Source organism: Toxorhynchites rutilus, chromosome 2 (genome assembly GCF_029784135.1).
Source record: "Toxorhynchites rutilus septentrionalis strain SRP chromosome 2, ASM2978413v1, whole genome shotgun sequence".
NCBI lineage: Eukaryota > Metazoa > Arthropoda > Insecta > Diptera > Culicidae > Toxorhynchites > Toxorhynchites rutilus.
Window position 1 is genome coordinate 180866270 of NC_073745.1, and position 13099 is coordinate 180879368.

A 13099-nucleotide genomic window follows, 5' to 3' on the forward strand; every position below is an offset into this window, starting at 1 on the left:
GCTTATAGGTCGTCCTAGCGACGAAATCGTTTGTGAGTCGTGCATCGCTGGGAAGCAGACTCGAATGCCCTTTACAACACGCGAGAATAGACGGTCGACGCGAGTGTTGGAAATAATCCACTCAGACATGTGTGGGCCGGTATCGCCTGTGGGAATTAGCAACGAAAGATATTTTGTCACGTTTATCGATGATTGGAGTCGATTCACGGCAGTCTATTTATTGAATTCTAAAGATCAAGTCACCAGTAAATTCAAGGAATTCGAGGCTCTTGTATCGGCGACGTTTGGTCGCAAGATATCGCGTTTTCGCTGTGATAACGGCGGAGAATATAGAGCTGGTGTGTTCCAAGAATGTTGTAACAGTAAAGGAATACAAATCGAGTGGACCGTTCCTTATACCCCGGAACAGAATGGCGTGAGTGAACGCATGAATAGAACACTAGTGGAGAAGGCACGTTCTATGTTAGAAGACTCTGGAGTTGACAGAAAGTTTTTGGGGTCCGGCGATCCAAACTGCAGCATTCCTGTCGAATCGTAGTCCAGCGAGTGCTCTCGGAGAAAACCCCATTCGAACTATGGGAAGGTCGCAAGCCTGACGTGCAAAAGCTACGGGTGTTTGGTGTAGAAGTGTATGTGCACATTTCAAAGGAACATCGTAAGAAGCAGGATTCAAACATTCGTTGCGTGGACACCGACTGGACAACATCGTTGCTGGACGGGCTGGACGGTGAGGGATCGAGTGCCTTTCTCAAGGCAAGGAGGTGGAGGGGTAATGCTAGAGTAGAGTAAAGTTTTCCAAGGGCCTTTCTCAAGGCTAGAGACGAATGAACTGAAAAAGTTTAATGTCTCTATAATACAATAGCTTACCTTACCTGGATTCAAAATCATGGCGAGGAGTGTTCATCGGTTACGCTCACAATGGCTACAGGGTGTGGGACCCGCAGTAGAAATCAATTGTAGTTGTGCGAGACGTAATTTTCATCGAAAATAGAGTTTCTGCAGTTTCAGAAATTGTTATCAGTCAAGATATCGTGCGCATGAAAAGATTCGAGGAAGATTCTGATGCTGAACGTGATATTGAGAGCGTGATAGCTGCTGAAGAGATTGCTGATATATCGATAGCTGTGCTGATGAGACCATATGTGAACACGGAACTGACACGAATCAAGAAGATGCATTGCGGGACATGCAGCGTTCGCGATGTAAAGAGGGTACATCCAGGAGTACACCGCGATTGCAACGAAAATGTCAACCTCCGATGTGGCAACATGATTACGAAATGCGGCCTGATTCTGCGTGGCGTATGAGGTGAGATGACAATTGTCACTTATGTCACGCGATTCCACCAGGCGTATGGCGTGAGAAATCTCACTTAAATGAACTCTCACCGTATTCCCGCTCTCAAATATACGTGACGATTGTCATATGAACTGGGATTTCTAGGTGACAATCGTCGATATGTCTTGAGGTGTCGACAGCGCATAAAACAAATGAAAAATGGAAGAGAAATAATAAGTGTTATTTTGGGTCGTATAGAATCGATAGTAATGGTATTGTATGTATCAGTAAATTCATTTTATCTTCAATTTTCACAGTGCGAGTGACGAATTGCAAATGGTTTGAATTTTTTGTGAAAGCAGTAGTGAATCTGTTATCCCTCAATCGGACGAATAAGCACACCGGAATTATTTCCATTTCATGAAGTCTATTTATTTTCTCTAAAATATATCTATTACATGGATCTTGTGTTTAATCTATCTAGCCGCGAGTCATAATCACCGAACTGCATATCCATTTCAGAAGCCGTGTTATATGCCGGAGCCGGAGCCAGAGCGACAATTGAACACTGCGCAATAGAGATGGGCAAACCGTTCATGAACTGATCAAAAGAACGAGTTCACCCAAAAGAGTGAACGAACTGCCGTTCTTTTTTGCTGAGCAACAGTTCATATGAACTGTATACCCAGTTCAGAACGAACTGTGTACGGTGAATGATGAACTGATAATACAGTTCAGAACGAACTGACCGCCGACTGAACTGTGTATACAGTTCAGAACGAACTGACCGCTGGCAGAACTGTGCATGCAGTTCAGAACGAACTGTGTACGGTAAGCGGTGCGTAAGAGGAAAGAAAACGAACGAGTAATAGATGAATGGTGCTGCAAGGTAAATAGTTCTTGAATTTACGAATGGAAACAAACGATAGCCCAAAAATAATATGTCGGTATTGTCGCTTCATAAAAAACGCTTGTTGCGTTTTTTTATGTTGCGTTCAGGATACGATGGTTTTAAATTGGATTGTTAAATTATTTATCAAATTTCATATTTTGGAGTTCAGGGTAAATATTTCACTAAGTTGTTATGCCAATCTACCTCACTTATAAAATATAGTTGAAAGCTGAAAGTTGATTTAAACAGTCTTGTTAAACAGTAAAATTCGCGTTAAACAGTAAACAGTGTTAAACAGTAAAATATAGTCCTTGACAGTGTTTTGTTTGGTTAAGTCGTTCGTGAGTTATAGTGTCGCAAATATGGAGCAAAATAAAGAGAAAATCCGACATATTTTACAGTACTACTATGACAAAGACAAAAATGCATCTCAAGCTGCCAATAAAATTTGTGCAGTTTATGGACCCGATACAGTTTCCATTTCCACCGCACAACGATGGTTTCAACGTTTTCGTTCTGGTGTAGAGGTCGTCGAAGATGCGCCACGCTCCGGAAGGCCTGTCGTCGAAAATTGCGACAAAATCGCTGAATTAGCCGAGAAAGACCGGCATAGTAGCAGCCGTAGCATCGGCCAAGAGCTGAGGATAAGTCATCAAACCGTTATTAACCATTTGAAGAAGCTTGGATTCACAAAGAAGCTCGATGTATGGGTGCCACACACGTTGACGCAAAAAAACATCTTTGACCGTATCGACGCATGTGAATCGCTGCTGAATCGAAACAAAATCGACCCGTTTCTGAAGCGGATGGTAACTGGTGATGAAAAGTGGATCACGTACGACAACCTAAAACGAAAAAAAAGTCGTTGTCGAAGCGCGGTGAGCCGGCCCAAACCATCGCCAAGCCCGGATTGACGGCCAGGAAGGTTCTGCTGTGTGTTTGGTGAGTTTGTCAAGGAATAATCTATTATGAGCTGCTTCCCTATGGCCAAACGCTCAATTCGGATCTGTACTGCCAACAACTGGACCGCTTGAAGGTAGCACTCATGAAGAAGAGGCCATCTTTGATAAACAGAGGCCGCATTGTCTTCCATCAGGACAACGCCAGGCCACACACTTCTTTGGCGACGCGCCAGAAGCTCCGGGAGCTCTGATGGGAGGTTCTTTTGCATCCGCCGTATAGTCCGGACCTTGCACCAAGTGACTACCACCTGTTTTTGTCCATGGCGAACGAGCTAGGTAGTCAGAAGTTAGCCACAAAAGAGGCCTGTGAAAATTGGCTATCCGAGTTTTTTGCCAATAAGGAAGCGAGCTTCTATAACAGGGGTATTATGAAGTTGGCATCTCGTTGGGAACAAGTCATCGAACAAAACGGCGCATATTTGACTTAAAACAGATGATTGTAACTAATTTTATGAACAAATGAAAATTCAAAAAAAATACCGCAGGACTTTTTTGACAGCCTAATATTTCAATATCACAATTTGATCATGTTGATTTTCTTAAATGGATGAACCTCAAAAAAAACTTTTATTTGGCAGACTGTTCAAGAGCGCTTCTAATGCATCCAAAGATTAATACGTTGAGCTGGTTTCATCGCACCGACATTGGGCTTTTTGTTTAAAGAGTGTCAACTGGAAGCGACAGCAACAAAATTGGAAAATTATTTTTATAAAAGTCCCCTATTGATCTGCAGGGACCAACGTGAGTCAGACGAAAAGTTCATCCTTGGTCTCCTAGCTCGGTTAGGGCTTAACATTCTAAATAAGCCGGAAGAACTAGTGTATACTCGACAGGAAGAGGCAGAGTTGTTTGGTGAAGTATCGTAAATGAAGCGCTGGGCGGTCTTACGGAAGTTGGCCGGAACCTGAACCATGGCCGATGAAAAGATGTATATCGGCGTGTTACTTTACCTTTTCGCGGCTTTGGTGGTCGTCTGTCTCTCTATTTTGGCCATTCGCCCAAAAGTTTTCTATCGGGCGCAGCTGAGGAATGTTGGGAAAGTTGGTGGTCTTCGCGACAATGGTTATCTCCAGCCGATCCATCCTCCAGTGATTTTTTGCATAATGGGCTGATCCCAGGTTCGGCATAAAGATCACATCACCTTCCCAACTCTGGCAAGCACTTCGTACTATATATCTTCCCGTTCACCATACCTTCACGTCTGTCAGAGAAGGACCTTCTTCGAGAACTTGATGTGAATGATATATTCGACGTCATCGCTTACCTGGAGAACGTAAAGTTCCCGGTCCCTTGCCATTCGTTGAATTCTAGCATCAAGTACGTCTCGTCTTTCATTATGAGTACGAAAAGAAGTTGTTCACTTCTTTCGCCGGAAAGAAGTTTTTCACCAGCACCTCAGGCTACTCCCTCTGGGTGATTGCCTGCTGCTCAGATACGGCCGGTCTCGTCTGACGCTTCCGCATAAAAATGTCCATTTGACTAGATTATTCTCCACCATTTGGCCGGTTGCTTCGATCTCCCGGCTTAAGGAGCGGCTAAGAGATGATATTGTAAATACCAGATCGGCTATATCTGGTGGACACAAAGTGCCTCATGATGTCCAACTGCTTCGCTGTTAGGTGGAGCTTACAATATGGAAAAATCATCAAGTTGCTTGACAGTGCTGCTGCTGTGAATCAACAGCCTTGAATCATTTTTGTAGACTTAATAAACGTAAGATTTAAAGAAAATTCGTTCCTATAAATTATCTTTCATCGCCATCCGAAATTTTTTAATGCATACGTTAACACTAAAATCGATGAAAAATGAATTGGGATTTTCGAGCATTCCATTCGGTAATTCGAAGAAAATTGTAGAATTTGAATCATGCTTGCCAGGTGTAAATGCTGTGATTGAGCGAGTGATTTTCGGGCGTAAACAAAATCTAAACCTCCGAAAAATCACCACTGAGTGCCGATACTCAGAAAGAAAAAAATACTGATCAGTTTAGACTCGCTAAACTATAGTTTATGTTCACATAACGTTTTGTTTTTTGTGTCCCGCGTTAGACCTCTGACCATCTGGTCACTTTAGATTTAATAGAACGCACATCCATCTGCGATGCACTTAAGAAACGAATCTGTGATGGTGTGTGAGTTTAAATCGTGACGGATGTTGAAAATCAAATCATTTACAAGTTGAGTTGAGTTGAAAAAAAACTTGGGCAAGCGTAAAGAATCCCAAAGCCGGCTTTCACCCGATAAAAGTAATTCTATATTATTGCAATCCGTCGATAAATCCCAACAAGTGCTAATTAGCAACTATGATAAGCGTGACGTTCCTCCAGGGCAACTCCAAACCTAATGCCTCTTTGACAATTCGGATGAATTGTTTTCATTGATGGAAGCATAGAACAGAAATTAGAGAAAAAATCAAATGGAATTCAAGCGCAATCCAATAAAAATGAAGCTTGGGTTCAAGAGAGGTTTAAGCGATCAGTGTCTGTACGTAAAAAGAACTGGAGCAACTGCCTCCAATTAGGATTGCATTTGCGCTAATCTTGATTATAATGCAGCAATCTTCTTCTTCTTCAATGGCACTAACGTTCCTAGAGGAAGTTCGCCGTCTCAACGTAGTATTACTTGCGTCATTTTTATTAGTACTTAGTTGAGATTTCTATGCCAAATAACACGCCTTGAATGCATTCTGAGTGGCAAGCTCTAGAATACGCGTGATCACAGTACAAGTCGGAGGAAATTTCTTTGACGAAAAATTCCCTCGACCAGAACGGGAATCGAACCCGAACACCCGGCATGTTAGTTATGACGCTAACCACTCGGCCACGGGAGCCACATGCAGCAATGCTACTCTTTTCGAAGTTGTCGAGATTAACAGAAAGAGTTTATTTCGTTTATTTAGTCGCCAAGAAAGTAAATTTTGTTCTTCAATTTTGTATGTGATTTGGTTTCGCTTGTTTCGTTTCTTTTGAGAATAATGCATAATGATGGGAAATGTTTATAGTCTTAGAAGCTTCAAGCCGCCAATGTATGGCTCTGTATGCATGCTATGGCGAACGCTTGTTTGGCGCTTGGTTTACGTTGTAAGAACGATGCCTAAAGCTGAGGTAATACTAAATAACATGTAGCATGATGACATGACATTCCAATAAACAGTTATTTCTAAAATTTCACAGCAATATAAAATAGTATTTGAAGTTATAAACATACGACTTATATAAAATAACAGCGTTGTTCTATGTCAACAATGCGGTCGTATCTTGGACACAACCTCCTATAATTTTTTCGATAATCCCGAAACGTTCTGGTATTGTGCAATTTGAGAAAGAAACATTATCAATAGTCGGATGTTGAGGAGAATTAATTGGATTTTAAACCGAACTGAGTGAAACAGGATCAATTGTTGGTTGTGTCGAATATGACTGTAATTGATTTTTCTATTTCTTCAAAGTCCGAACTTCGGAAAAACAATTACTGGGAGAAACTACGATCACTGCATATTGCATATCAACATCGGTTCGGAAGGAAGAAAAAGCATGGAATGCCTAGCACTCACAGAAGATAAAACAATTATATTTATATAAAAAAAATAAAATAAATAGATAAATTAGGTAACACAAAACAAAAACTATAAATTTCAGTGGCAGGGGATCTTCAGAAATCCTGCTCCAAGGCTCAATACAGCGGGAAGCTTTATACACACCGAAAAATACTTGAAAATTCAAAATTCGCATATCTTCTTCGGAGAATTTCACTAGCTAAACGAATGGCTCAAATTACTTCACAACTTCTTCCGGAAATAGTCTGCTAAACACTGAAATGGCTTACAAGAAAAAAATCACAAAGAAAATCTGCAATACTCGTTATGATGAAAATCATCCGTCACCTTCATTACACGGCTAACTGATGTATATGAAGTCTGAATTTATAAGATCACATCACTACTCAACACATTTTTATTCATTCTTACCTAACAATTATCCATTTTCAGTTGCTGATAGAGATTCGATGCGCTTTTAGATATCTGCAGAGAGTCTATTAAGTCACATGTCGTACACCGTGGAATATTCTTAATCAGTGTATCTTGATTTGGTCATCATCAGTGGCTGTATGTAAAGCTTGTGATACCCTGGCACCATAGTATGGAGATGTGAAACAAAATAAAAACAAAAATGTAGCGGTTTAATTTAAAATATCCTGTTTTGTTTTTTCATTTTCACATATAATATGTATATATAATATAATGCATGTATGTATATATTTCTTGCTTAGTTTTGTACACATATCAGTTGTATGTTAAATTTTCTCTGTGTTCCAGTGTTTTATATTCCTTTTGTAAAATGTACACGACCCTCAAATTCTGGTTTTTCTTTATTCAAATTGATTTTCATAATGTTCAATATATTATTTTTGATGTTGCTTTCTAACCCAATAGTATTATCTCAATAAATTATGAACGGAAGGTTTTATCTGTTTCTCCACACTTTTGATTTTGACTTGCTTTTTTTACTGTTGTAAGGTGACGATAGTGATACTATACATATTTGCATATTTGAAAACAGTTGACGATATCATGTTTTGTTTTCGAATTGGCTATTTTTTCTATTTGTTCTATAGAAGCTGCAGTACGATTATTATTATTCATACCAATTTCAGTGTGCTCGACTATGTTGGTATTTTGCTGTAGTCGATGAAACGATTCCAATTCTTGAAACAAACTGACGGTGTACAAAAATAAAAATAACAGAACCAAAATAGCGAACACCGATGAATAAAACACAAGAAGATCGGAAGTGACGTAAAATCATCGTATTATATTTTCTTTGATTTTCTGAATGTTCTACTCTCGGTGCTTATCTTGTGTGATCATCAATCAATGTGTGTAATGGAACTGGATGTGCAATATTCTCATTGCCTAACAACAACTAAATGCTACACTTATCGATTCGTATTTAGGAAATAAGCTTGACAAAAAAAAACGCGAAATGTCAATGACATGCGAGAAACTATATGCTTACACGATCAGAGGGTCTCTTTCAGTTCTGGTTTTTTTTATTTACTCTTTTAACAGAATAATACGGTGAAACATTCTTAACCTGTTGATTTTACGATTAAGATTCCCCGACCGAAGTATAATATGCTTCATAGGAGAGGTTCCTACCTACCTACAATCTAGGGATTTCAATAATATCTAATCGATCAATCTCATAAGTCGCTAGTTTTACTTGCAGTTTTTTTTTCTTTTATTGTTTCCATAATAAAATCTAGTAAAGATGTTTCTTCGTCCTACGCACAGTAAGTGAATTATGCTAATATTTTTCTCTCAGGTGTTATTTTTTCCCTACCGAGTGATACTTTTATTTTTGCTTTGTTCTGATTCCAAACAAATCGGTCATTGCACTCTGACTTAGTCGCTCTGCAAACCAAAATTTCCAGCCCGTGTGTTTCCAGCATGTATTAACAAACAAAATATAATTCTTCGCTACACAGAGTAAAATATCGCTCGCGTGGATACGCGCCTTTTTCTATCACCATCGGGGAAAATCAGACAATAATTATTCGGGATTTGATCTTCAGCAATACAACGAGCGAAATGTGTTGATGTGTTTGTTCTCACGATTCCCCTTTTTTAGTAATAACTGAAATCAGTAAGGGTTTTAAAACATTGCCGACACGTAAGGCGCTTGATTTTAGATATGCCTTAAATACTTGATATAATCTAAATGAGTTCCTGAAACTAAGTTTCTTGAGAAATAAAAGAACAATATAACAGCGCGCTAAATCATTACGCTTGCGACAAGCGGTAAAAAAATCGTTCAAAAGCTTCAAGTTAACATCATAGAGAAGAAACATAACTTTGATTTATACGTTCTCGCATTCCTGTGGGTGTGTTTGTGTGTGTGTGTTCTAACTGCAACTACTTTTTGTGTTGAAAATCAAAAGATGTTCACATATAAATTATAAAACACTAAAAAGTAACGATATTAGTAAAAGTAGGAATAATTAAACTTTACTGTTAAAAAACTTCTTCGAACAATTCTAGTTCGAAGTATTTATTCATCGTAAATGATTTTCCGGGAAAAAAACATTTCGTATCAACCAGTAGTTTTTTTTTTTGACTATTGACTATTGTTTTCTCCTAGCTTGAATATAACTAACAGGAATAATAATGTGGGCATAAATGGTTTATGTTTAAAATTATAAAATATGATCTCGCCCGATTTTTGTTTTTCTTTAATTCACTATCAACTAATAAGTATTTTTATAACAACATCGTCACTCAGTTTCATGTTTAAACTATTGCATCTCTCTCATGTCGCTCTCTCTAATATGCGGCGTGTCGTCTCTAGGAAGAGTTAACTTAGCATTTTACTAAATTTTAAAAAATGCAAATCGGGGGAAGTTAAAACTAAATCCTGAGAACCAGAAAATCGATTTTGTTATGCTTTTCTTCTCTTATATAAAATAATACCCACATTCTCATTTTATTGATCGATAGCAGCTGTTTGCTTTTACTTGTGTACAGTCATTTTTTTCTTTTATTACAATGGAAGAGTTATGTTTTTTTCTAGTATTTCATTTTCTTCCACTTTGACAATTCGAATGCTACTACTTCTATTATTGTTACAATTATTGTTATTATCATTGTAATAACCTCCATCGCCATTATTACATTCAAAGTATCGTTCAGCATAACACACATCCCCCCCATCAGCAAGATCTTCTGCGTCCCTCTGAATGGATCTTCTATGTTTTTTGCCACCTCTTCTCCCCGCTGGACGAACGCGTTGATCTTGTTGTTGTTGTTCATCAACGCATATGTTTCGATTCGAATCCTGATAGTAATTGTTGTGATCGCTTCTGCTATTTTCATCCATAAAGCTTTTCCGTTTTCCTTCGTAGGATTTTGCAATCAGCGGAGCAGCTGACTTTGGAGCCTCATGCACAGCATTTGAGAGCACCTCAAGTCGGTTAGCAAGAGAATCATTACTATCGTTATGGTGGTGGTAACGGGGGAAAGTACGAGGCAGATAATGATATTGCTGATGGTGGTGGCGATGGTAGTGATGCATATGGTTTCGATGCTGAAAATGCTGCTGTTGTTGTTGTTGTTGTTCGACATCATGTCTCGTTCTTATTGTTGCTCCTACTAAATGAGTTAGCGTCGATGCTGTTGCTGCTGTTGAAGAGGAAGAAAAAGGAGGTGGCGATGACGCTGCCGACGATGTTGGTGACAACGAATGTTGTTGATAGTTTCAACTCCTATCGTTCTCTTGCTTGATAATGTGATACATCGGATGGTACTGTGGTTGCTGCTGGAGTTGTTGCAGCGGCTGCTGATAAATGATGTGGTGCTGCTGCGGAATGATGTGATGCTGGATGAGCTGCGGTTGTGCTCCCTGGAGGGTGGTGTGATGCGTTGTGGCAACTGCTTGATGCGGTGGCGGTGGAGTCGGCTGCAGCTGATGATGGTGATGGTTCGCGTTTATGATGTGGATATTTACTGGCGATGGTGACGGTACGACGTGATGATTTTGTGTCGATGGCGGCGCAGACGACGTTGGGAGTGATGTTGTAAGCGCAGGGTTATAATGTTGCTGGAATATCATTATTATATCATTTGCTCCGATTTCTTCTGTTCATATTGTTTTTGTTTTGTTTTGGGGATTTGATTATTATTCTGACTCGTATCGATTTATTGTAATAATGTAGATGTACTATAATATGTACGCTACTATTAGATAGTTGATTGATTGTTTATACTACCGACTTTGTTTCGCTATAGTATGTATCATCATTACTATCTTGCTTGTTCATTTCATTAATTTGATTTTAGTTTTATATGCTAGTATATATTGAAGTGTATGATTACTCTACTATAAGAAAATGATTACTGGGGGGTTTTAAGAGTGATTCTAGACGCTAGATTGAACTGGTTGCTTTGCGAATTAATAATAACTGTAATTTACCGTGTTCTCTGGACTATGCTCATTATGCTGAGGTTCTATTTTAAATTCCATCTGTGGACTGCTGGTAACGCCGGCCATCGTCACTGCCGATGTCGCCACATTGCCTCCTATTCCGCTGATGCCGCCGACGTTACCACCTCCACCGGCTCCTCCACCACTGTGATTAGCGTGCGACGCATTCGCACTGCTCGGAGTGTCGTATTTGCCACGTTTGAATCGTCCGTACAGCGAAGAGTAAGGTAAATTGTAGTGGATGGCAGCCTGATTTATTGACATGTGCCCTTGCCTGTAAGATCGGAGAGAAAACGAAAGACACGAAGCAAACAAAAAACCAATTATCTGGAGTAATATCCACCACCATATTATTACAATGACATATTTCGTTTTTGGAACTATTGTCTAGAATGAACTAGTAATAAAAAAAATAATGAAACGGAATATCTGGTAATTGATCCTCGCCACATTCTGATATTGAAATATCTAATATATCTTTTTGTCTGTCAGAGCATCCATCAGTGCATGAAAAAAGGTGTGTTTTTATTTTGAAAGGATCTTAAAACATCAACAAATATTCATGAGTGACAAAAGTGTTCATTTCGTTCATGACGCTGATGCATGAACGAATTTGATGTAAAGGATGAATACGGCATTGAGTGGAGTTCAAAAATTCGTTTTTATTTGGTCGGTGTTAAATCAAGTCGCAAAACTTAAAAAATAAATAAATAAAAAGTTATTGTTTGCATTAGATTAAGCATTTCGTAAGCTACACCCCACTTTTATCAGATTTGGGAAATCATGCATACAGCAGGAATAACGAATCAAAATTGTTATGGTTGATCAATGAAAACCCCTCATCGTATGCAGTCGGAGCGGACCATGCGCTATTGGCTCTATATCCATGGCAGATTTTTAACCAAGGCGAAATGACTCTATATCACATACAGACAGAGTGAACCATGTGTCAATCAGTTGTATATTGAACTAGCTGGCCCGGTAAACTTCGTCCCGCCCAAAATGGATTTTTGTTATCTATACTTTCGAACATTTACGTTTTCTTATTGAGCGAACGTTCATAGTTCCAATCGCAGAGCTGTCCATTGATTGATCTTCAAATTGTCCATTTAAAATTTACTTTTCCAAAACTCGCCACTATGATATCAAATTATTCTCAGATAAAATTTTCGTTCAAGGTTTTTCAACCATAACATGTTTCTCCGTTACATAGAATACATGTTTGATACAGAAAATATATTGAATTAAATTTTCCGAATTATCCCATTTTCCTTCAGTTTTCCGAAAATTTTCAATTGATATATATATATATATATATATATATATATATATATATATATATATATCATTCCCATATATTCCCATATATTATGGGATCTTCCAAAATCTAAAACCTTCATATCCCAGATTTGGTTCCACTGGCTCGATTTCTTCTAGAGTTTTGCAGCCCTCATTTATTAGAGAGGGGGGAGGAGTGTCGAACCATCATTGCAACATTTATTGACACCTAAAACCTCCATATGCCAAATTTGATTCTATTTGCTTGATTTGTTTGTGTTTCATTTGTATGGTATTTGTATATCACCATAGAAACGTTACCTGCTCCCTAAAACCTCCACATGCCAACTTTGGTTCCATTCGCTTAATTAGTTCTCGAGTTATACAGAAATTTGTGTTTCATTCGTATGGAGACCCCCCTTAGAGAGGGGTAGGAGTGTCGGAGCACCATAAAAACATTTCTTGCCCCTGAAACCATCACATGCCAAATTTGGTTCCATTGGCTTGATTAATTTCCGAATCATGCAGAAATTTGTATGACAGCACAACCCTCTCCCTTAGAGAAGGAGGAGAAGTGTCGAATCACCATAGAAACATTTACTGCCCCCTTAAACCTCAACATGACAGTCACAGTACAGGGAATCTTCGATATAACGTACCCTCGATATAACGTACACATTTCCAAAGTGTAAAGGAACATTTTTTTTTGAA

General features: G+C 38.8%; 1 protein-coding gene across 7 annotated transcripts in view; it reads right to left on the reverse strand.

Annotated features, from left to right (window-relative positions):
* Nucleotides 1-7309: 7309 nt before the first annotated feature.
* The window catches only part of LOC129764250 (polyhomeotic-proximal chromatin protein), a 149913-nt gene continuing 144123 nt past the window's right edge, over nucleotides 7310-13099 (reverse strand). For all 7 annotated transcript variants that reach the window (XM_055763162.1, XM_055763161.1, XM_055763158.1 and 4 more), the window contains exons 9-10: nucleotides 11099-11384; nucleotides 7310-10726 (exon numbers count right to left, since the gene is read on the reverse strand). In XM_055763162.1, coding sequence (XP_055619137.1) covers nucleotides 10385-10726; nucleotides 11099-11384 — 628 coding nt within the window. In that variant the 3' untranslated portion in view covers nucleotides 7310-10384. The remainder of the gene's footprint in view (nucleotides 10727-11098; nucleotides 11385-13099) is intronic.